At 41.7% G+C, this 27,624-nt stretch overlaps 1 protein-coding gene across 6 annotated transcripts in view; it reads right to left on the reverse strand.

Annotated features, from left to right (window-relative positions):
* Nucleotides 1-27,624, reverse strand: part of LOC128688628 (procollagen-lysine,2-oxoglutarate 5-dioxygenase 2-like) — a 123,125-nt gene that overhangs the window by 47,560 nt on the left and 47,941 nt on the right. For 5 of the 6 annotated variants that reach the window (XM_070084527.1, XM_070084522.1, XM_070084524.1 and 2 more), the window contains exons 2-4: nt 6,608-6,696; nt 5,451-5,566; nt 2,474-2,637 (exon numbers count right to left, since the gene is read on the reverse strand). In XM_070084527.1, the coding sequence (XP_069940628.1) occupies nt 2,474-2,637; nt 5,451-5,566; nt 6,608-6,696 (369 nt within the window). Of the gene's footprint in view, nt 1-2,473; nt 2,638-5,450; nt 5,567-6,607; nt 6,697-8,330; nt 8,476-27,624 lie in introns of those variants that run through there. The other variant, XM_070084528.1, reaches the window with a different exon arrangement.

The raw sequence follows: 27,624 nt of genomic DNA on the forward strand, positions 1-27,624 counted from the left end.
ACCAGAGGAAATGTCATTTTAGTGCCAGGAATGTCTTTCTTGTTTATTCTGAACCCTATTCGGAAATTGGCATCTTTTGAAATTTGTATGAAATTGGCAAAATTGCTAAATTCTGACCACTGTACTGGATAGTTGAATTTCATAAATGGGTGGTTTCTTGCACCCATTCGATAGAAAAAATGGAGTTCTAGCGAAATATTCATGTTTTTTGTCGACTAGTACAGTGGAATTGGCCGAAAATGGGGCTCAAAGTGGGCAAAATCACCGATGCGTAAATATCCCCGAGACCGCTAACTTCGCGAGAGCATAATTCCGTAAGTGTTCCATCAAATTTCAAACTTTTGGTGTCCTTATGATCGGGAAAAGATTCTCTATATTTTCATAAGAGAAAATTATTTTTTTTTTTTAAATTTGGCCGACCCTGAGAACGAGTTTTGGAGAGGGCCTGTCGACCCTCAAAGGGTTAAAGGTAGAGATAACACCAAGCCTATCACTAGAAGCATACACAGAGGAAATCATAATAATAATGTATATAGGGTTGGAAAATCTAAGAGAAGCCTTCAAGAATGCAACAAGGAATTTTTCAGTATACAGGTTTCTTTGCTTTATGTGATAGATGCATTTCAGGCCCACAGTATATTAAGTAAAAAATCACAAAATGAAAACAATTTACATGTAAAATGGTGATATATGTTCCGAGACTGTAAATTACACATTTTTGGCATATGTTTACCAAAAAATATGAATTTGGTTAAAAACTAAATTTAAATAAATTAGTTTTTACACAATTAGTGAAAATTAGGGGAAAAATCTATATTTCTAAACTTATTTTTACCAAAAAAATTATGAGCATACTCCTTATATATTAAATGGCCATAAATATAATTTATCAAAACAAAATTAAATTCAAAATTCAGTCATAATCCTCCTTTCCTTTTACCTTCCATCCTCCATCAATCAACCAGCCTGTGGAAGCATGCAATTTATAAACTTACATGTGAATACATCTCTGTCCTTTTCCTTCACTGTTTGTGCTCTACTACAATGCCGACACAAATTCCAAAACAGGAAGAAGTGGCAACAATTGTGGTGACACTGTTTAAAGACATAACTGTCAATTTAAACCCAAAATTGGCTAACTTAAGGTAGATTTGTGCTGACCACATATCAAATAAAATGACACTCTTCAGTATGTGACTAACATCAATGATGCTGCAGCAGGCAAGTGACCTTATTAGTAAAATATTACTAAAATAACATTCAAACAAATAAAAAAAACATGTGTTCATGAATAATGAGCACCAGGCCAAATGTCCATACATCAAAACTATTAGTTATTGCTCTAACAGTGTTAATATTGCCAGCTGTAAAAAAGACATACCAAATAAAACTGTGTGGGACATTGGAAATCTAGTGAACATACTGTATTCACTCTCTATCTTCTAGAGACTATTGTGAGAGAAGCATGAATATGGTGAATTAGTGGAGATGAAATTTGTACAGTACATCGCAGTATTTTCTCTTTTTGCTGGAGTGCTTAGGATTTCTTTTTTCAACAAGTTGGCTGTCTCCCACCAATGCAGGGTGACCCAAAAAGAAAGAAAATCCCCAAAAAGAAAATACTTTCATCATCATTCAACATTTTCACCTCGCTCACACATAATCACTGTCTTTGCAGAGGTGCCCAGATACAACAGTTTAGAAGCATATATAAAGATGTATAACATATCCCTCCAAACTGCCAATATCCCAAACTCCTCCTTTAAAGTGAAGGCATTGTACTTCCCATTTCCAGGACTCAAGTCCAGCTATATAAAACTTACCGGTTTCCCTGAATCCCTTCACTAAATATTACTCTGCTCACACTCCAACAGATCGTCAGGTCCCAAAACCCATTCGTCTCCATTCACTCCTATCTATCACGCTCACGCACGCTTGCTGGAAGTCCAAGCCACTTGCCCACAAAACCTACTTTACCCCCTCCCTCCAACCTTTTCAAGGACGACTCCTACCCCGCCTTCCTTCCTCTACAGATTTATACGCTCTCCATGTCAGTCTATTTTCATCCATTCTCTCTAAATGACCAAACCTCCTCAACAACCCCTCTTCAGCCCTCTGACTAATACTCTTATTAACTCCACACCTTCTAATTTCCACACTCTGAATTCTCTGCATAATATTTACACCACACATTGCCCTTAGACAGGACATCTCCACTTAGGAAATATAATTAGAAAAATTTAAATAGGCTTGAACTGCAAATAATATGTAATGATTTCACAAATAAATTTGAGTTCTGTAATATAAGTTGTGGGACTTTACCAGAAAATGTACCCTAGTAGTACTAAGGTAAGAACTGTGGTACAGCACTGTCATAAAAATTGACAGTGTAGTAAAACTTTTAAAGTGTAGCGCTAGGGTAGAAACTGTGATGAATGCTATTGCAGTAATAAACAAGTTGGTAAATACTGACCTCCTGAATTGAGGAACCTCTTGCCTCGCTCCACCCTTGGAAAACTGCTTTCCAAGGTTTGGTCAGGCCAGCAGAAACCATCAGCAGAAACCAAGATGTCGGCAGCAGAACTCTCAAATTCTTCGATGACCCGAACTGGTGGAGCTGAGAACACAACGTCCCCACTGTGAAGGGAAAAAGATTGGGGAGCATGGAAAATTATTATTAAATTTGTATAAAAAAGTGCCAGAAAGGAAAAAATGTGGGTAAGAGGAAAGAGAAGATAGGAGGAAGAAAATAAAGGACGAAGGGGAAGAAGTTTGTGACTGAAAAGAAAACCAATATTATAGAATGTTCTAAAAAGCAATAACAGATACTCACCATGAATTTTCCAGTAAAAAAAAGAAAGCCTACCTAAATAATTTATTAGAATTCATTAATTTCATAAAATAACATTCACAGTACTGTGCTGTAAAACCAAATTTTCAGAAAACTTTTAACAAACTACCACATAATTTTTTTTTAATAAAGTTACAAAGTACAAGACTGACTGACTTACCAAAAGAAAAAAGACAGAAGAGCAAAATTTTAAAGCAAGAGAACAATAACACATAAAACATGCTCTGGGCATGATAGTGGCTTTCTTTGTACTTAGAAAATCAAAATTGTAATTTTTTTTTTTTTCAACAAGTCGGCAGTCTCCCACCGAGGCAGGGTGACCCAAAAAAGAAAGAAAATTCCCAAAAAGAAAATACTTTCATCATCATTCAACACTTTCACCGCACTCACACATTATCACTGTTTTTGCAGAGGTGCTCAGAATACAACAGTTTAGAAGCATATACATATAAAGATACACAACATATCCCTCCAAACTGCCAATATCCCAAACCCCTCCTTTAAAGTGCAGGCATTGTACTTCCCATTTCCAGGACTCAAGTCCGACTATACGAAAATAACCGGCTTCCCCGAATCCCTTCACTAAATATTACCCTGCTCACACTCCAACAGATCGTCAGGTCCCAGGTACCATTCGTCTCCATTCACTCCTATCTAACACGCTCACGCACGCTTGCTGGAAGTCCAAGCCCCTTGCCCACAAAACCTCCTTTACCCCCTCTCTCCAACCCTTTCGAGGACGGCCCCTACCCCGCCTTCCTTCCCCTATAGATTTATATGCTTTCCATGTCATTCTACTTTGATCCATTCTCTCTAAATGACCAAACCACCTCAACAACCCCTCTTCTGCCCTCTGACTAATACTTTTATTAACTCCACACCTTTTCCTAATTTCCACACTCCGAATTTTCTGCATAATATTTACACCGCACATTGCCCTTAAACAGGGCAAAGAAATAAAATCCTTATTCCTTAAGACATAAGTTGGGTATGTCAAAGAATGTTCCTTTTCCTAATCCTCTTCATAATCTCATAACTTTAAAACGCTTGAAATTTTGGAAAGTTTCCAGACATAATGGAGAGACGCAGAGCTCATGGAGAATGTAAACAAACCGGGTGGGGAGTGGTGACCGTATTAGAAAGTCAGGTCGGGGGAGCCGTATAGCGAGTTTTGGTCATAATTTGAAATGTCCATATCAGCGCAACGCCGTAAAGCCAGGCCCTACTATATATAGACTATACAGGATATATCTATACTGTAATGCAAACAATTGAAGAAATAGGACTAGTAAAAACAGGAAACTTGTGATATAAAATTAGGAGACAACAGTGCACCTAAGTACAGTACTATACAGTACTGCTAGATAAACTGTCACTTGTGCAATTAATACATTTACAGTGATTATACTTCCTTCACCAGAACTTTGCTAAGTCAATGCAAACAATATAATCCATGGAAACAGGATATGTAAAGGGAACCCAAAAAGCTGAGCACTGGTGAAAGTGGTGGTACTAATAGTAATGGTAGTAGTAGTAATAGTAGTGGCAGTAGTAGTAATAGTAGTGGCAGTAGTAGTAATAGTAGTGGCAGTAGTAGTAATAGTAATGGTAGAAGTAGTATACTAGTAATAGTAGTAGTAAGAGTAGTGGTAGAAGTAGTACTAGTAATAGTAGTAGTAATAGCAGTGGTAGTAGTAATAGTAGTAATAGCAGTGGTAGTAGTAATAGTAATAGCAGTGGTAGTAGTAGTAGTAGTAGTAATAGCAGTGGTAGTAGTAGTTGTAGTAATAGTGGTAATAGTAGTAGTAGTAGTACTAGCAGTGGTAGTAGTAGTAGTACTAGCAGTGGTAGTAGTAGTAGTACTAGCAGTGGTAGTAGTAGTAGTACTAGCAGTGGTAGTAGTAGTAGTACTAGCAGTGGTAGTAGTAGTAGTACTAGCAGTGGTAGTAGTAGTAGTAGTAGTACTAGCAGTGGTAGTAGTAATAGTAGTGGTAGTAGTAATAGTAGTGGTAGTAGTAACAGTAGTGGTAGTATTAACAGTAGTGGTAGTAGTAACAGTAGTGGTAGTAGTAGTAATAGTGGTAGTAGTAGTAATAGTGGCGGTAGTAGTAATAGTGGCAGTAGTAGTAATAGTGGCAGTAGTAGTAGTAATGGTAGTAGTAGCAGCAGTATTGCAAGCAGGAGGACACATCACATCAGTCAACAAGAGAACATTAGTTAAATGAGTTCAAGCCCCACCAGCAGTGTGGTTTGTTTGCAATAATGTCGTTACAGTTTCCTAATGATGACTTTGAATGGTAAAAATCAAAAGGTCTTCCATTATCAGTTTATACTTTTTTTTCAAGTGGAAAGCTAAACCCGCAGGGGTCATACAGCACCTGAGGAATGAGAGCCAATTGGGTACTGGTTATATAAGGATGACATAATAATGACCTGGCCTGGGTTAACCTTAGATTATCCCAACACATAATGTCAGCCACCACCAAGAGGTCTTTTTTTGGGGAGAGGGGGGGGATGTTACTGGTTATTTCCATGTGCAGTATTTCTAGTATGGGGGTGCATAATACATTAAATTAACTGAAAGAATAGTATTTCTAACCTTTCTGTGAAGAGGACAATTTTCTCCTTGTCTTGACTGAGAGCTTTGAACTCCTTCTTGAGCAGTTCAAGGTGTTTCTTCTCGTCCAACTCTTCCTTCTCACCTACATCCAAGACCTGTCAGTAAAGTTAGGTTAGGTAGGCTTGTCAGGAAACAGGACAAGTGATTCCTGACTCGAGTCTTAGTCATATGATGACCCACAGCTGGAGCTTTTGGTCATCTGATTGAGTCCTTCTGCTGGCTTACCCTTCCAGCCCTTGAAAAATTATGCTTATAATTATAACCATTAGATCTCAACTACTACATTCATATTGTTGTCAATGAAGTATGTTTGCCAGCTTTATTATGGCCCCCATACCCATTCTATGGGCAGTAGTTTAATATATTATTGACACACACACAGTCTAAGACTGGGCCTCAACATTCTGTTAGTTAAGTTTAAGCACATGTATACATAAATACAATTATTATTCATAGTGTAAATTACCTAGGATCACCCAAAAAAATCGAAGTGACTCATTTCCACTGGGGTCCTTACTTATATTCTGATAGTTAAACAAGTTACAGCAGTGATGAACTCAGTGAAGATCAAACATAAAATAAAAGTTAACATACACAAACATTCAAGCAATATTTTTCTTGCTTGTATGTAGATGTAAAAATAACCTACAGGCAATGAATGAAAACTCAAAAGCTGAGAATGACAAAGCAGGCAGAGAGAAGCTGCTCCACTAGTACAGTAAAGCATAATATTCATCCCTACATAAGCTGCCAAGTTGCTCGAGTTTGATGGTTGTTATGAATAACAGGTTAAATTGGCTTTTAACACTGCTTTTAAAACAAAACAGTAAGCCTCATCATGGTATTAAGAACCATTATACTGACCTAGTTTGATCAGACTTCACCTTGAAGATCAAACAATACGGATAGCATATTCACCAGATAGTGACATTATCTACACTCAGTTTCACTTTATTCATATTTTAGGGATTATTGTATTTTCTTGTATTTTGGCCTGACCTGTTATAATAATACTTCATCTTTCCCATCCTCCTCCCCCACAAAAGAATATACAAGTGTTAATAAATATAGTAAAGGTCAAACAGGCACAGAAATATAGTGAGACGAAGAACCTGAGGCAGACAGGAAAACTTTACCTTAACTTTGTAGCCAAAGATGCTGGTTGACCTGAGGAACCTCTTGTAGCTGTCTCCTGCCTTCCGTCGCATGGTCAGCACCAGCAGACCTGTGAACCAGGTCAAGAAAGGTTAAGAAAAGTCACAAGGTGTCAGGAGACACACCATCAACCTGAGAGTCTGGACTGAGTCTTCAAGATTCAATTATTTCCTCTTCATTTCATTTCATATTTATTTGATCATTTACTACAAACTTAAGACTGTCTCAATTTCATTATTGTATATTGTGCTGATGATTGCTCAAGTATTTACTCATTACTTCAAACTTGTAATACTGTATTTTTTATATACTATATCAAAATTGTAATTATTCTCTACTGAACTTACTAAAGCCATATAGAGTGAACTAGTTGAATATTCAGTTTTCTTCTACTCACTGTAACTCACCTAATGACCATATATAAAATTACAACACTGTTATTGCCTTATTAATCTTAAGTTAGTCTTAAGTTTGCCCAAAATGCTCGGCATATAAAGGGGCTTTTGGCATGTTCACCAAATTGTTACATTCCTTTGTACAAACATGTATCATGCTAAAATAAACTTGTTATTGTTATATAGGAACAATATATGAAAAGATTAGTGAGGAAAGATTATACATATTTTCAAGACATGGGACAGACCAGACAACACTATTTTTTTTAACACAGCCAATACATCAATTTTATTATTATTAGAATGCCCCCACATTCTGGGGCATTCTAATAATAAAAAATTGTACCTGTCTTTCAGATTTTTTTACTGTTACATTCATGGGAAAGCGCTAAACCTGTAGTCATACAGCACCTTGTGAGAATGGAAGACATTCAGACTTGTTTCAGTGAATTGGAGCATAGATCCAATTCCTTAGATCAAGAGCACCTCACCAGTATCAAGTAACCTCCCCTGAGGGGACTACTTTTCGTGTAAAAAAAATTAAGTGTACTCGTATGACACTGGAACTGGAATCCAGATCAAAATTATTGTGACACAACATGCAAAACTTTCAAGTAATATGTCTATGTTTCCCACATTTAGGTCTCATGTAAATAAATAGGTAAATAACAAGTATTCCTTGTTCTAGATCCCTCATATGATACAGCTATGATCCTCTAAAGTCCTACTGACTAGACTACTTCTAGGATATTATTTTCGACATGGAAATGCTAACATCTTCGTAAGAGCTCACTGAGATCACCAGATCTATGGCAGTTGGATCCCTGTGACATAGAAAAATCCCCCCCCCCTTCGAATTCGTGGAGAATGGCCACTGGATTGCACCAAAGTCTGCCTGAAATATACCTGGGGGGGTGTTCCGGGGGTCAACGCCCCCCGCAGACGGGTACATGACCAGGCCTCGTGGTGGATCAGCTACCAATGGGTTTTCAATGATGCCAATAGACCAGACCCACGAGGAAAACAATGACATGGTCAAGGGTTCAGAGGTGCTATGGAAATAACAAAAAAAGGCACAGTACCCAGAGAATTCATCTGCCTTCAGGAAATGGATGGTAGACGGCCCTGGACAAGTTCGACTTCAGAATGAGTTTGGGAGGGAATATTCTATTGAAGATGACGAATTTCATCAGTATCACAAAGAATGCATATCTACCCAGGTAACCTGAAAACAGAAGGCTCCGAGTCTAGTTCAGCCCATTGGTAACCTCGGCAATCTCTGTTTCTATAACAGTGAGGAATTACTGACCTAAGACATGCGTAATGTCCTGGATGTCTCTGTGGTCAGTATAGTCAGCATAGCAGACACACTAGGGACGGATCAGAACAACTACAGCACGTCAGTTCTGGTAGAATACATCTCTACATGAGACACCCCTCAAGGGAGGTTCCTTGATGCTGGTGAGGGGCTCTTGATCTAGGGAATTGGATCTGTACTCCGGTTCCCTGAAGTGAGCCTGAATACCTTCCATCCCCCCCACGTGCTGTATAATCCTACGGGTTTAGCGCTCCCCATAATTATAACAATAATCTACATGAGACAAAGGGAAACTCCCTGCGACTGTTTAGATCTAAGATCTCATTGTGAATATTTCAAGATTGAGCACTGCGATGCAACACTGGGAAATAGACAGAAGCATCTTTTTCAAACATGAAAATTATGTATATCATCCTTTCCTGTCCAACAGGAGAAACTACAGGTGGAAAAGAAGTTTGATCTGCTGGCGTGGCTGGAGATGCATACCATAATCATGCTGCCAGATCACAAAAATTCATGTGACATCACGATTCTAGATGGCGCACTTGGTGTGCACCTTCTTTCACTTAGCAGCGTCACTGACCTTAATCAATATGCAGATTAGGTCTTCCTTCTTCACATGATGGGACAACTGGAGAGCACTACCATGGTAGATATGGTGTAAGACTTATATTACCAGTAGTATTAAGGAATCAACAAGAAGAGCAAAGGCACCTGTATTCCGGATGGCAGTTAGCCAGACCAAAATCCCCTGGAACTGACAGGACTTCTTGTAGGAACCAAATGACATGCAGCAACTTTTCTTCCTCTTCAGCAAGATTGCAAGCATGGACTTCTTGTCTGAAAAGGTGGCTGTAACCATCTTTGGACAGGAAACTGTCTCCAGAGGAAGAAGTTAGAGAACGCTCTCCAAGCAACTAGGAGGAAGGGTATACTAGATTGTACATTCTTTTTGGACTGTAAGAAGGCTTCTGTCACAATACTGCAGAAGAGACAAGGACAAAAGCTAGAGGAACAGACAGGAATAACAGGAAAAGCACTACATTAGATCAAAGAAAACCTAACAGGAAGGAAAAAACGAGTGATTGTTCGGGAAGAAGTGTCGGAATGGACGCAAGTGACGAGTAGGGTTCCACAGGAGTCAGTGCTGGGAATGCCATTATTTCTTGCGTACGCAAATGACATGATGGAAAAAAATAGTCAAAGGTATCCCTGTTCATAGACAAGGTGAAACTAATGAAGAAAATACAAACAGGTGAAGACCAGGAAAGGCTACAAAAAGACCTGGACAGGCTACAGATCTGGTTTGACATGTGGCTATTAGAATTTAACCAAGGAAATGCAAAGTTATGATGATCAAAGAAGGCCGCAGAATACAAGCTCAAAGGACAAAGATTAAACCTCACGCAAAGGCTTCAGGGTGAGCACTGTACCGAGCATGTGACCCCTGAGGCTCAAATAAACCAAATAACTCCCGCAGTAAATGTGCCTTAGGCAAATTCATGATCAGCTTTCTGGGCTGGATGGTCACATATGCTCTGTGCTTCCTGGCCCTGAATCCTACTGTGGTCAAGTTTGTCCTTGTCCACCCTTCTATGTCGCGGAATATTTTGTATGTTGTGATCAAATAATCTTTTGTTCGTTCCTCGGAGTCCAAAGCATCTAGAAAAATGTACCACTTTATTTAAAGTGCAAACGACGAACAATTTCTGTTAACAACTACTGAAAATCCCATAAAATTTCGAGTGTGCGTCAGGCGAATATGACAACGAAATTTATCTTATTCTTCTTGAGCTGCCATATTATCATGCAATGCAGGAATATATTTCACAGTTGCATAGAACTAAAATTACTGTCAATTATAAACACAATATACAAACACAATCCTTTACGTTAAACTCTGAAATCGTGTCTAGTATAATGTGAGAATAAACTGTTTATCTTATCACGTTTATTACCAGCGTTTATATTTGATTAAATGTTAAAATGACAATAATACAAATGTTGTAGATAAATGGTTCAGATAACCGACACGTTGATAAATTAAACACATGCAACATTTAGGTATCTTTACTCAGGAAACGTTTCGCCACACGGTGGCTTCATCAGTCCTATACAAAGGAGAATAGTGAAGAACAGGAGTTTGAGGTGATCAGTCCCTCAGCCTGGAGGGACTGCCTTCAGTAAGTCCTTTGATAGTTCCACACAGTAGACTGCTTAAATAAAATAGCAACATGGTACGTACAGTAGAAATTATCCCCTGGGTCAAGGCATGGCTGACAGTCAGGCAACTTAATAACAAAATGGGAATGGGGATCCATTACGAGTGGCGTACCACTGGGGTCAGTGTTGTGACTCTACGTGAACGACTATAGGAAATATATTTCCATATAAGTAAATTTGCCGCTGACACTAAAACAGGTTGTCAAAAAAACATTCTGACGACACTGGAAAGATACTGGATGACTTGAATAAGATGTTGTGGCCAGAAATGCAGAAGATTCAGTTCAACACAAACAAGTATAAGATTGGTATAAACCTTGGTAACTGATACCAACAAGAGGTTTGACAGGCCTCGTTAGTTTAAACACTAGACTATTAGAAAAACGAGATCTCAGGACCGAAATGTTTTGTAATAGATATGTCATAGAGCTTACTCACCTGTGTCTTTTTAAACCCAGGTGTTAAGTTCTAATCCTAGAAAAAGAAATTAACTATGGACCTTATTAGCTAAATAATGTAGATCTTTGTCGAAGTGAATCAAAAAAAAAAGTTAAACGAGTCCTGGTTAGCAAATATTTAAAGCCTAGACAATAGTGCATAAATGTTCACAGTAAGAGCAACAAATGGTGACTGGGTCAACTTTCACTACACTGGTGACTGGGTCAACAATCACTACACTGGTGACTGGGTCAACAATCACTACACTGGTGACTGGGTCAACAATCACTACACTGGTGACTGGGTCAACAATCACTACACTGGTGACTGGGTCAACATTCACTACACTGGTGACTGGGTCAACAATCACTACACTGGTGACTGGGTCAACATTCACTACACTGGTGACTGGGTCAACAACCACTACACTGGTGACTGGGTCAACAACCACTACACTGGTGACTGGGTCAACAATCACTACACTGGTGACTGGGTAAACAATCACTACACTGGTGACTGGGTCAACAATCACTACACTGGTGACTGGGTCAACATTCACTACACTGGTGACTGGGTCAACAATCACTACACTGGTGACTGGGTCAACAATCACTACACTGGTGACTGGGTCAACAATCACTACACTGGTGACTGGGTCAACATTCACTACACTGGTGACTGGGTCAACAACCACTACACTGGTGACTGGGTCAACATTCACTACACTGGTGACTGGGTCAACAACCACTACACTGGTGACTGGGTCAACAACCACTACACTGGTGACTGGGTCAACAATCACTACACTGGTGACTGGGTCAACAATCACTACACTGGTGACTGGGTCAACAATCACTACACTGGTGACTGGGTCAACATTCACTACACTGGTGACTGGGTCAACAATCACTACACTGGTGACTGGGTCAACAATCACTACACTGGTGACTGGGTCAACAATCACTACACTGGTGACTGGGTCAACATTCACTACACTGGTGACTGGGTCAACAACCACTACACTGGTGACTGGGTCAACATTCACTACACTGGTGACTGGGTCAACAACCACTACACTGGTGACTGGGTCAACAACCACTACACTGGTGACTGGGTCAACAATCACTACAATGGTGACTGGGTCAACAATCACTACACTGGTGACTGGGTCAACAATCACTACACTGGTGACTGGGTCAACATTCACTACACTGGTGACTGGGTCAACAATCACTACACTGGTGACTGGGTCAACAATCACTACACTGGTGACTGGGTCAACAATCACTACACTGGTGACTGGGTCAACATTCACTACACTGGTGACTGGGTCAACAACCACTACACTGGTGACTGGGTCAACATTCACTACACTGGTGACTGGGTCAACAACCACTACACTGGTGACTGGGTCAACAACCACTACACTGGTGACTGGGTCAACAATCACTACACTGGTGACTGGGTCAACAATCACTACACTGGTGACTGGGTCAACAATCACTACACTGGTGACTGGGTCAACATTCACTACACTGGTGACTGGGTCAACAATCACTACACTGGTGACTGGGTCAACAATCACTACACTGGTGACTGGGTCAACAATCACTACACTGGTGACTGGGTCAACATTCACTACACTGATGACTGGGTCAACAATCACTACACTGGTGACTGGGTCAACAATCACTACACTGGTGACTGGGTCAACAATCACTACACTGGTGACTGGGTCAATATTCACTACACTGGTGACTGGGTCAACATTCACTACACTGGTGACTGGGTCAACAATCACTACACTGGTGACTGGGTCAACATTCACTACACTGGTGACTGGGTCAACAATCACTACACTGGTGACTGGGTCAACAATCACTACACTGGTGACTGGGTCAACAATCACTACACTGGTGACTGGGTCAACATTCACTACACTGGTGACTGGGTCAACATTCACTACACTGGTGACTGGGTCAACATTCACTACACTGGTGACTGGGTCAACATTCACTACACTGGTGACTGGGTCAACATTCACTACACTGGTGACTGGGTCAACAGTCACTACACTAGTGACTGGGTCAACAATCACTACACTGGTGACTGGGTCAACATTCACTACACTGGTGACTGGGTCAACATTCACTACACTGGTGACTGGGTCAACAATCACTACACTGGTGACTGGGTCAACAACCACTACACTGGTGACTGGGTCAACAATCACTACACTGGTGACTGGGCCAACATTCACTACACTGGTGACTGGGTCAACATTCACTACACTGGTGACTGGGTCAACAACCACTACACTGGTGACTGGGTCAACAATCACTACGCTGGTGACTGGGTCAACATTCACTACACTGGTGACTGGGTCAACATTCACTACACTGGTGACTGGGTCAACAATCACTACACTGGTGACTGGGTCAACAACCACTACACTGGTGACTGGGACAACATTCACTACACTGGTGACTGGGTCAACAACCACTACACTGGTGACTGGGTCAACAATCACTATACTGGTGACTGGGTCAACAACCACTACACTGGTGACTGGGTCAACAACCACTACACTGGTGACTGGGTCAACAACCACTACACTGGTGACTGGGTCAACAATCACTACGCTGGTGACTGGGTCAACATTCACTACACTGGTGACTGGGTCAACAACCACTACACTGGTGACTGGGTCAACATTCACTACACTGGTGACTGGGTCAACAATCACTACGCTGGTGACTGGGTCAACAATCACTACACTGGTGACTGGGTCAACAATCACTACACTGGTGGCTGGGTCAACATTCACTACACTGGTGACTGGGTCAACAATCACTACACTGGTGGCTGGGTCAACAACCACTACACTGGTGGCTGGGTCAACATTCACTGCACTGGTGACTGGGTCAACAATCACTACACTGGTGGCAGGGTCAACATTCACTACACTGGTGACTGGGTCACCAATCACTACACTGGTGACTGGGTCAACAATCACTACGCTGGTGACTGGGTCAACAACCACTACACTGGTGACTGGGTCAACAATCACTACGCTGGTGACTGGGTCAACAACCACTACACTGGTGACTGGGTCAACAATCACTACACTGGTGACTGGGTCAACATTCACTACACTGGTGACTGGGTCAACAATCACTACGCTGGTGACTGGGTCAACAATCACTACACTGGTGACTGGGTCAACAATCACTACACTGGTGGCTGGGTCAACAACCACTACACTGGTGGCTGGGTCAACATTCACTACACTGGTGACTGGGTCAACAATCACTACACTGGTGGCTGGGTCAACAATCACTACACTGGTGACTGGGTCACCAATCACTACACTGGTGACTGGGTCAACAATCACTACACTGGTGACTGGATCAACAACCACTACACTGGTGACTGGGTCAACAATCACTACGCTGGTGACTGGGTCAACAATCACTACACTGGTGACTGGGTCAACAACCACTACACTGGTGACTGGGTCAACAATCACTACACTGGTGACTGGGTCAACAATCACTACACTGGTGACTGGGTCAACAATCACTACACTGGTGACTGGGTCAACAATCTCTACACTGGTGACTGGGTCAACAATCACTACACTGGTGACTGGGTCAACAACCACTACATTGGTGACTGGGTCAACAACCACTACACTGGTGACTGGGTCAACAATCACTACACTGATGACTGGGTCAACAATCACTACACTGGTGACTGGGTCAACAATCACTACACTGGTGACTGGGTCAACAATCACTACACTGGTGACTGGGTGGGTCAACAATCACTACACTGGTGACTGGGTCAACAACCACTACACTGGTGACTGGGTCAACATTCACTACACTGGTGACTGGGTCAACAACCACTACACTGGTGACTGGGTCAACAATCACTACACTGGTGACTGGGTCAACAATCACTACACTGGTGACTGGGTCAACATTCACTACACTGGTGACTGGGTCAACAATCACTACACTGGTGACTGGATCAACAATCACTACACTGGTGACTGGGTCAACATTCACTACACTGGTGACTGGGTCAACATTCACTACACTGGTGACTGGGTCAACAATCACTACACTGGTGACTGGGTCAACAACCACTACACTGGTGACTGGGTCAACAATCACTACACTGGTGACTGGGTCAACATTCACTACACTGGTGACTGGGTCAGCAATCACTACACTGGTGACTGGGTCAACAATCACTACACTGGTGACTGGGTCAACATTCACTACACTGGTGACTGGGTCAACAATCACTACACTGGTGACTGGGTCAACAATCACTACACTGGTGACTGGGTCAACAATCACTACACTGGTGGCTGGGTCAACATTCACTACACTGGTGACTGGGTCAACAATCACTACACTGGTGACTGGGTCAACATTCACTTGATAAAGCTCCTGGAGAGCGAAACGTTGCCACAATAAATGTCACATTAGTTGCACTTGTGTCCTTTTACTTTACATATTGTCGGTAATTCTACCAACTTTATTACAACTTAAGTAATGACTTAATTTTCTAAATTCATCAAAGACTTTATAGTTTCTTGTTCTAGGTCCTCCTCTTTATTCAAAACTCAGACTATACGAATATCAGCTTCTGTTGTGGGTATGAACATGAGGCGTCACGGTCGGTGATGTCGTCAGGAAGCAAGAAGTTACTACATTTTACCTCACCTCTGGTTTCCTGGAATGAGTTAATGTCTAAAAAACTCTCGTGGGCCTTGTTCGTGCCAGGACTCACCGCAAAACGCTACTGACTTTCCGCGAGTCAAGGAGGTAGATCAGTCAAGAGACCAACACGGCAATACTGAGTCCTTTGTCAGCGAGGTAAAAACTAGGTTACTTCATCACTGACTGCCGTACCTCTGTTTAGTTAGTTATTAGGTGTCCCCTAGCTCGATTACTAACGCACTCAGCTCACACATTGAGGTCCTGGGGTCGATCCCCGGTACGGGTGTAAACAGATGTGTTTCCTTAAGACACCTGCTATCAGTGAAATAGGTACCTGGGTATTAGTCGACTGGTGTGGGTCGCATCCTGGGACAAAACTGACCTAATTTGCCCGAAATGCTCAGCATAACAAGCGGCTTTCTATATACTGTAGTAGTATGTCATTGATGTCAGCTATGGTCTATATACCTTGTACATATACTTGTAGAAATAAAAGATTATTATTATTATTATTTATTTTTATTATCACACTGGCCGATTCCCACCAAGGCAGGGTGGCCCGAAAAAGAAAAACTTTCACCATCATTCACTCCATCACTGTCTTGCCAGAAGGGTGCTTTACACTACAGTTTTTAAACTGCAACATTAACACCCCTCCTTCAGAGTGCAGGCACTGTACTTCCCATCTCCAGGACTCAAGTCCGGCCTGCCGGTTTCCCTGAACCCCTTCATAAATGTTACTTTGCTCACACTCCAACAGCACGTCAAGTATTAAAAACCATTTGTCTCCATTCACTCCTATCAAACACGCTCATGCATGCCTGCTGGAAGTCCAAGCCCCTCGCACACAAAACCTCCTTTACCCCCTCCCTCCAACCTTTCCTAGGCCGACCCCTACCCCGCCTTCCTTCCACTACAGACTGATACACTCTTGAAGTCATTCTGTTTCGCTCCATTCTCTCTACATGTCCGAACCACCTCAACAACCCTTCCTCAGCCCTCTGGACAACAGTTTTGGTAATCCCGCACCTCCTCCTAACTTCCAAACTACGAATTCTGTGCATTATATTCACACCACACATTGCCCTCAGACATGACATCTCCGCTGCCTCCAGCCTTCTCCTCACTGCAATATTATTATATGTTAAGATAACAGCGTGATGTCACAACGTTCTTCGTTACCTTCGTTTCCAAGAAGTTTTTCTCCCGAGTAATTTGTAAGGAGATTACTGCTGACTTTAATGTCAACACTTATGATAAACTGCCCTTTCAATGTCAACACTTATGATAAACTGCCCTATTAATGTCAACACTTATTATAAACTGCCCTTTTAATGTCAACACTTATTATAAACTGCCCTTTTAATGTCAACTCTTATGATAAACTGCCCTTTCAATGTCAACACTTATTATAAACTGCCCTTTTAATGTCAACACTTATGATAAACTGCCCTTTTAATGTCAACACTTATTATAAACTGCCCTTTTAATGTCAACACTTATTATAAACTGCCCTTTTAATAAGAACATAAGAACATAAGAACGAAGGAACACTGCAGAAGGCCTACTGGCCCATGCGAGGCAGGTCCAAGTCTCCTACCGGCTTAAGCCAATGCACCCAACCTAGTCAGGTCAGGTCACATTGACTTAAGGGAGGAACACGGCAACCGACCTGTTAGCACAAGCTAACTTATGATAAACTGCCCTTTTAATGTCAACACTTATTATAAACTGCCCTTTTAATGCCAACTCTTATGATAAACTGCCCTTTTAATGCCAACTCTTATGATAAACTGCCCTTTTAATGTCAACACTTATGATAAACTGCCCTTTTAATGCCAACTCTTATGATAAACTGCCCTTTTAATGCCAAGTCTTATGATAAACTGCCCTTTTAATGCCAACTCTTATGATAAACTGCCCTTTCAATGCCAACTCTTATCACAACTGCTGATTTCCTATGCCAGCAAATGTTCTGACAAATAACGATTTCAATATCATCCGATATTTCTGTCCGATGGTCTGATGTGGTCCAGGAGAGTTGTTTGATCTACAGTGGGTTTGTAAATACTGTACACAGAGGTCACAGACATGCACAGGTTACTTAACGAGGCTACATAACACCCCATGAAGAAGGTGTCTTAATTAAACATAAGACTGCTCATTGTACTTAACGAAACACAAGGGGGATTATTATTATTATTAAAGATTAGCCGGTATTCTCCCGGCCCGGGCCTTTTCCAAGTGGTGGCCCGGCCTTGGCTCCCTCTTTAGGGAGTGTCTGAGACCTAAGTCTCCCATGGGAGGAGGCACAAGTACCTCCTCATCTTTGGGACCAACTATCCCCAGGCCTAGCCACAAGCTAGGCCTCTCTGTCTGCCATCCCCGCCCCAAGGGGGCAAATGGGAATGACAGTCTTATGAGCTAAAGGCTCGGGCTCAGGCACCTACCCTACCCGAGAAGGGTTAGGCATGGTGTCGATGACACACAAGGGGGAACAAGGAAGTTAGTATAGACTGAAGGTACTGAAGTCAGTACAGTGTCCAGAAGTCGGTACAGACTAGTGTACAGAGCCCAGTACAGACTGAGTGCACAGAATTCAGTACAATGTCCAGAAGTCAGTACAGATTGAATGTTCAGAAGTCAGTACAAACTGAGTGTACAGAAGTCAGTACAGACAATGTACAGTGTACAGGTTCGTGGCAGCAAAGCAGCGTTGCAGCAAATGGTTAGTAGACAACAAACTATCATTACACCTAGGGAAAACTGAAGCCATTCTCTTTGGCACGGAACATAAACTGAGAAGGGTAAATAATTTTAATGTTCAATGTAATGGGGAGTCCATCACTTTGGTTTCATCAGTAAAATATTTGGGAATCCCCTTTGACCCATGCATGTCAGGAGAATTGATAGGGAACAGTGTAGTAAAGAAAGCGAATGCCAGACTGAAGTTCCTGTATAGACAAGCACAGTGTCTACCTACTGAGGCTCGCAGGACCCTATGTCTAGCCCTTATACAATGCCATATGGATTACGCTTGCTCTTCTTGGTACTCTGCCTTGACAAAAAAACTGAAAGATAGACTGCAAATCACCCAGAACAAAATCGTAAGATTCATCCTGGGGCTGGGGCTGGACTTACTTACTTACTTACTTACTTAGAACATGTAGGCCAGGATGAATTACAGCAGTTGGATATGCTGAATGTTGAAGACAGAGTAAAACAACTGAAGATAAATCATGTTTATAAAATTGCTCACGAACAGTGTCCAGAATATCTTGCTGTCAATTTTGTCAAGGTTGGGAACCAGAGCAATCATAGTACTAGGGGGAGAGAGCACAACTTTGTAGTACCCACAGTCAGTGGCCAGGCTTCAAACACCTTTTGTTGTACAGCAATAAAGGAATGGAACAGACTACCCGCACATGTCAAAGCCAGTCATAGCATGAACCAGTTCAAGAAGACTGCCAAAAGGTGTCTGATGAATGTAGCTACAGAAAGGGAGGGGAATGATTTTCTATTTTTTAGCTAACATACGTGTAAATTTTACCTTATTCCTAGTAATGACCCTCGTATTGTAGATAGTCTTAATGACCCTCGTGTAGTAGATAGTCTTTTTAGTATGATAATAAAATGTTATCTTCATTGTAGAATAATAAGAAAATATTATAACCTTTATATTATAATAATAAGGTAAAAGGACCCCAATGGAAATAAGTCCCTCTGTCTGACTTTTTTGGGTTATCCTAGGTTCTCTACACATATGCTGCTATGTATGATAATTCTATGTAATTGTATTTGTGTATACCTGAATAAACTTACTTACTTACTTACGACAAACAGCAGTCACGTGATCTGGAGGATCCTACATACGGAGTGTTGGTGAAGCTACCTAACACCACGACATCATCCGTACGTCATCAGCAGCTTTCTTGATCAGTGAATAGCTCTCTCTCTCTCTCTCTCTCTCTCTCTCTCTCTCTCTCTCTCTCTCTCTCTCTCTCTCTCTCTCTCTCTCTCTCTCTCTCTCTCTCTCTCTCTCTCTCTCTCTCTCTCTCTCGTCTAGGTGAAAACTGGGGAATCAAGTACAAGGTGAAGGTAAGGGCATCAAGATCAAAGAGAAGACAAGAGAATCAGGTATAAGGCGAAAACAAGGTTATCAAGAACAAAGTGTAGGCCAGGGCATCAAGTTCAGGGTGAAGGTAGGGACGTCAAGTACAAGGTGAAGGCAAGAGCATCAAGAATAAGGTGAAAACCAGGGCATCAAGTGCAAGGTTAAGACAGGGGCATCATGTGGTGGTAGACACCCCATACCCATCATGTGGTGGTAGTCACCCCATACCCATTATGTGGTGGTAGTCACCCCATACCCATTATGTGGTGGTAGTCACCCCATACCCATCATGTGGTGGTAGTCACGCCATACCCATCATGTGGTGGTAGTCACCCCATACCCAATATGTGGTGGTAGTCACCCCATACCCATTATGTGGTGGTAGTCACCCCATACCCATCATGTGGTGGTAGTCACCCCATACCCATCATGTGGTGGTAGTCACCCCATACCTATCATGTGGTGGTAGTCACCCCATACCCATCATGTGGTGGTAGTCACCCCATACCCATCATGTGGTGGTAGTCACCCCATACCCATCATGTGGTGGTAGTCACCCCATACCCATCATGTGGTGGTAGTCACCCCATACCCATCATGTGGTGGTAGTCACCCCATACCTATCATGTGGTGGTAGTCACCCCATACCCATCATGTGGTGGTAGTCACCCCATACCCATCATGTGGTGGTAGTCACCCCATACCTATCATGCGGTGGTAGTCACCCCATACCCATCATGTGTTGGTAGTCACCCCATACCTATCATGTGGTGGTAGTCACCCCATACCCATCATGTGGTGGTAGTCACCCCATACCCATCATGTGGTGGTAGTCACTCCATACCCATCATGTGGTGGTAGTCACCCCATACCCGTCATGTGGTGGTAGTAACACCATATCTATCATGTGGTGGTAGTCACCCCGTACCCATCATGTGGTGGTAGTCACCCCATACCCATCATGTGTTGGTAGTCACCCCATACCTATCATGTGGTGGTAGTCACTCCATACCCATCATGTGGTGGTAGTCACCCCATACCCGTCATGTGGTGGTAGTAACACCATATCTATCATGTGGTGGTAGTCACCCCATACCCATCATGTGGTGGTAGTCACCCCATACCCATCATGTGGTGGTAATCACCCCATACCCATCATGTGGTGGTAGTAACACCATATCTATCATGTGGAAATTAGTGGGAATTAGTCACCTCATTGTGGGTTGGGTGTTGTGCGGTGGGTGGGTTGTATGGTGTGTTTGTATGTAGTGATTGTGTTTGAAGGTATTGGATATCATCTCCAGGCTAGGTGCCAGGGTCAGGTAGGTGCCAGGGTCAGGTAGGTGCCAGGGTCAGGCTAGGTGCCAGGGTCAGGCTAGGTGCCAGGGTCAGGCTAGGTGCCAGAGTTGTGACCAGGAAGTAGAGTACATCAGCATCACCTGTATGAGCAAACTTCCGGTGTACAAAGAGGTCAGCTTCCGGGACATTGCAACAACGACTGCCTATTGCATATACTATCCGGACAGGTGGGATCACCTTACAAAAAGTAGTAGAATGTTCTCTCTCACTCTTCATCCGATTCCCTTAGTTCACACTCCAGCTACAACACAAGACGTGGACATTTTAAGAAAAACAAAAGAGGTAATAGTCCATCTGCTATTACCAACCGCTACGACTAGTCGATATCCTGAACGTCACATAATGACGTGCTGATGTAAGGGAATATGTGTGAAGATGTAGTGAAGGTGCTGGTAAGAGGAGTAGCAGGAGGAGACAAGTCTAGCGACCTACTTATGCTGTCATCACTTGCTCCACCATAAAACGTTTTCTCCAGTTTTCCCAAGCCGCTACTAAGTCATCCCTCCAACAGGTCAACAGTCCAGTCTTCCACAGTATCTAAAAACTGCGATATAATTCCAACTTCACGACGACTTCTCACAGTCAAAAACATTAGGAATCATAATGTATGTGAAGGTTATAACAGGGCCCGGCAACTCTGGCTGAACATGACTGCCGACACTACGAACCAGGAAGCTGTGTTTACCTAGATGTATTTATCCACCCACAGCCCAACACCTTAATCATATTTCCGTATTTTGGCCACTAGGCGAATAATTGAACACCTTGCTAGTGCCTTAGTGATGTAGTAGTAAAAGATATTACAAAGGTTTCCAGGGATTGGAAGGAAGCCTGAGAAGTGAGTCTTCCACAGCAGATGACACACTTGTACATTCTGTAGCGTCTGGAGTTCTAACTGTATATTGTATAACCCCTTAAGGAAGGTGCCTTCATGCCGGTAAGGGGCTCTTGATACAAGAAATCGGACCTCTTCTTTTACTGAATTCACGAACACAATGAGTAACTGTATGTTACTACCAACAGTAACAAAACCTACAAGAGTTACAGAGACTAGTGTTTCCCTACTTGACCACATCTGGACCAACACCATATCCCCTTTAAAATCAGGCATAATTACAGATAATACCACAGACCACTACCCTACTTTCCTCATAACAACTCTTGGTAAACTACCCCAAGACACTACTAAAGTCACCTTCAGACTTCACAATGAGGCAGCCATTAATAACTTCACAACAGCAATAGCAAACATTGATTGGCACACTGAGCTAGAAACCTATACAGATATTGACGAATGTATTAATAATTTTCTAAAAAAAACCCAATACCTCTATAACAAGCACTGCCCTAAAAAAACTAAACAGATGACAGCAAAGAGACTGAACAGTCCCTGGCTAACACCCAGCATTCTCAAATCCATAAATACAAAACACCAATATGAAAAACAGTACAGAATGGGTCACATAACCAGAGACCAAACAAAACGTTACTCGTCAATCCTAACCAGCCTGATAAGAAGAGCAAAAAAATTGTATTATGAGAACAGATTATCCAACTTACGAGGTGATATAAAAAAGACCTGGAAAACCCTATCAGAAATTCTGGGAACAAAAAAGATATCACGAAATAGCGAAATAAAATTAGCAAAAACAGATGAACCCCAACTCCCACCAACAGAAACAGCAAACAGACTCAATGATTTCTTCTCCACTATAGGACAAAACCTTGCCAATAAAATCCCAAGCTCAGATACCCCACCAAATGACTACCTCACCGGCAACTACCCGAACACACTGTTCCTAGCTCCGACTAACCCATACGAAGTCTCCCTTATTATCAACGCACTAAAAAACAAGGCAGGAGATTTAAATACCTTACCACCCCTTATATACAAAAAAGTGTCACAAGTGCTATCACCAATCATTGCAACACTCTTTAACAAATCCATTGAATCCTCCACCTTCCCTACAGTACTCAAAATAGCAAGGGTCACCCCGATCCACAAAGGAGGAGACCAAACAGAGTTGAATAACTATAGGCCAATATCCAACTTACACCCTCTCTCAAAAATCTTCGAAAAATTAATTCATAAACGAATCTACTCCTACCTTATCTCCCAAAACATACTCAACCCCTGCCAATTTGGATTCAGGCCTAATAAAAATACTAATGATGCTATTATACACATGCTAGAACATATATACACTGCAATAGAGAAAAAAGAAGTCCCACTGGGGATCTTCATTGACTTACGTAAAGCTTTTGATACAGTTGACCATGACTTGCTCCACGTAAAATTGTCACACTATGGTATAAGAGGGCACTCCCTCAACTACCTCAAGTCTTACCTCAGCAACAGAAGCCAATATGTGTACGCAAATGGGGCAAACTCTTCTGCACAACCAATTACAGTTGGTGTCCCACAGGGAAGTGTCCTTGGCCCTCTTCTCTTTCTCCTATACATAAATGACCTTCCAAATAATTGGCAATTACTCAAACCCACACTATTTGCAGATGACACTACATACGTCTTCTCTCACCCGAGCCCAGTCACGCTAGCCAATACTGTAAATACCGAATTACAGAAAATATCTACCTGGATGAGGACTAACAAACTTACACTAAACATTGACAAAACCTACTTCATTCAGTTTGGTAACAGAGCTACAGATGTCCCTCTTAACATAATGATAAATGGATCACCTATCACAAAACTAACAGAGGGAAAATTCTTAGGAATCCACCTTGATAATAGACTCAAATTTCATACACATATACATCAAATTTCTAAGAAAATTTCCAAGACTGTAGGCATACTATCGAAGATACGGTACTATGTTCCACAGTCAGCCCTCCTGGCCCTATATCACTCTCTTATTTACCCCTATCTCACCTATGGAATTTGTGCATGGGGCTCAACAACAATTAACCATCTCAGACCACTAATTACCCAACAAAAGGCTGCAGTTAGAATGATAACAAATTCTCACTACAGGCAGCACACTCCACCAATATTCAAAACACTCAACCTACTCACCATACAAAACATCCATACTTATTACTGCACCTATTACATACATAGAACACTTAACTCTGATATTAACCCTCCCCTCAAACATCTCCTTGCCAACCTCAACAGAACACATGACCATAACACAAGGCACAGATCACTCTTTGATGTTCCTCGTGTCCATCTCACACTATGCAAAAACTCAATGCACATAAAAGGCCCTAAAATCTGGAATTCATTACCTGTAAATATAAAAGAAACACAACCTGTTTATAAATTCAAGTCTCTTCTCAAAGATCACTTACTCACCCAAAACCAAATAAATACTGAATAACTGAACATTATAAATTGTATATCTTAAATGTTTCTCACAATTATATCACATAAATGTTAAACCTAAAACCCAATCTAACTTTATTATTTTTTAAATACACTACCTAACAGAATCACTACCTAACTGAATGCAACCATATGACCTGTCTTTGTAATACTCACTTGTGCTTTATAGTTATCTGTTTACATTAATGTTTTATCACTGATTTCATCATTGCTTAGTAGCAGCGCTGTATAGTCCTTGTGGCTTAGCGCTTCTTTTTGATTATAATAATAATAATAATCATTGCTTAGTTAATCTTAAGTTAATTTTAAGCCAGCCCGTAATGCTATGCATAGTATAAGTGGCTTTGGCATACTGCTCTTATCTGTATTTTTTTTGTACCTCTATATGTGTGCACAAATTGGAAATAAATAAATAAATCTGAATGTGTCCCATTCCCCTGGCGCCCATCCTCATGAATATAATAATAATAATAATAATGTAAGTGCATAACGCCAGCACAAATGACATGGTATCCGTTATTCATAAGGACATAGGAGCACTACTATACGTCTACTGGCTTATTCTAGGTAAGATTCTCCTCCCTTTCCCCGCCAGTGGAGGTACCTACATGCCGTTGAGATTGAGAGGTACAACGGAGCCCTACTTAACGCCGTGACGTCACAGGTAAATAGCAGGACTGGTAATCATCCAGCAGCATAGTTGTGGGATACCAGACATGACCAGACTTACAATACATCTCAGCACAGTTGTGGAACACCAGCCATGACCAGACTTACAATACATCTCAGCACAGTTGTGGAACACCAGCCATGACCAGACTTACAATACATCTCAGCATAGTTGTGGGATACCAGACATGACCAGACTTACAATACATCTCAGCATAGTTGTGGGATACCAGACATGACCAGACTTACAATACATCTCAGCATAGTTGTGGGATACCAGACATGACCAGACTTACAATACATCTCAGCATAGTTGTGGGATACCAGACATGACCAGACTTACAATACATCTCAGCATAGTTGTGGGATACCAGACATGACCAGACTTACAATACATCTCAGCATAGTTGTGGGATACCAGACATGACCAGACTTACAATACATCTCAGCATAGTTGTGGGATACCAGACATGACCAGACTTACAATACATCTCAGCATAGTTGTGGGATACCAGACATGACCAGACTTACAATACATCTCAGCATAGTTGTGGGATACCAGACATGACCAGACTTACAATACATCTCAGCATAGTTGTGGGACACCAGACATAACCAGACTTACAATACATCTCACCTAAAGAATAAAGAGGCACAGTACCGTGACTGGAACAATACACAAATAACCCGCACATAAAAGAATGAGAAACTTATGGCAGACGCTACGATCCAACTTTGCCCATTAACTCAGGTACACACAAATACAGTTACATAGATTATCGTACATTGGAGCATATGTGTAGAGAACCTCGGATAACTCAATAAAGGTCAGACAAAGTGACTTATATCCATTGGAGTCCTTTTAATACCTTGTTATTATACTCTAAAGGAGATAATATCTTACTATTATACTAAGGTGCCTTCACGCTGGTACTGGGATCTTGATCACAGGAACTGCAACCACCCTTTTCACTGGATCAAATCTGATTATATACCTAACATTACCCAGGCGCTGTACGAGCCCTATGGATTACCTTATTAATATATTCTTATTATTATTATTATTATTATTATTATTATTATTATTATTATTATTATTATTATTATTATTATTATAGGTGGACAGTGCTATGTTAGCAGTGCTAGGTGGACAGTGCTAGGTGGACAGTGCTAGGTGGACAGTGCTAGGTGGACAGTGCTAGGTGGACAGTGCTAGGTGGACAGTGCTAGGTGGACAGTGCTAGGTGGACAGTGCTAGATGGACAGTGCTAGGTGGACAGTGCTAGATGGACAGTGCTAGGTGGACAGTGCTAGATGGACAGTGCTTGGTGGACAGTGCTAGGTGCTGCTTTCCCGGGAATGAACCTGGGATTTTTCGATTGTGCACCTAACGTTATGAGCGATGAACTGCCTGGGGAGATAGATAGATAGATAGATAGATAGATAGATAGATAGATAGATAGAGAGAGAGAGAGAGAGAGAGAGAGAGAGAGAGAGAGAGAGAGAGAGACATTCTAACACTTCTCTGGTTTACACATTAGACTCCCACACACCCTTCCTCTCTCTCTCTCTCTCTCTCTCTCTCCAGGGATCCATCTTCCACCGTGGAAGTCAATCCACTTCCTTACTACCCAATAGTAGAAGTGGAGTGCTTACTTTCAATTTTGCGTTGGTATTTTTTTGTCTTTCAACAATATGATATACCGTCAACCATATGATATACCGTCAACCATATGATATATCGTCAACCGTGATATACCGTCAACCGTGATATACCGTCAACCATATGATATACCGTCAACCATATGATATACCGTCAACCATATGATATACCGTCAACCATATGATATATCGTCAACCGTGATATACCGTCAACCGTGATATACCGTCAACCATATGATATACCGTCAACCATATGATATATCGTCAACCGTGATATACCGTCAACCGTGATATACCGTCAACCGTGATATACCGTCAACCGTGATATACCGTCAACCATATGATATACCGTCAACCATATGATATATCGTCAACCGTGATATACCGTCAACCGTGATATACCGTCAACCATATGATATACCGTCAACCATATGATATACCGTCAACCGTGATATACCGTCAACCGTGATATACCGTCAACCATATGATATACCGTCAACCGTGATATACCGTCAACCGTGATATACCGTCAACCATATGATATACCGTCAACCGTGATATACCGTCAACCGTGATATACCGTCAACCGTGATATACCGTCAACCGTGATATACCGTCAACCGTGATATACCGTCAACCGTGATATACCGTCAACCGTGATATACCGTCAACCGTGATATACCGTCAACCATATGATATACCGTCAACCGTGATATACCGTCAACCGTGATATAC

This window comes from Cherax quadricarinatus, chromosome 13 (genome assembly GCF_038502225.1).
Source record: "Cherax quadricarinatus isolate ZL_2023a chromosome 13, ASM3850222v1, whole genome shotgun sequence".
Lineage (NCBI taxonomy): Eukaryota > Metazoa > Arthropoda > Malacostraca > Decapoda > Parastacidae > Cherax > Cherax quadricarinatus.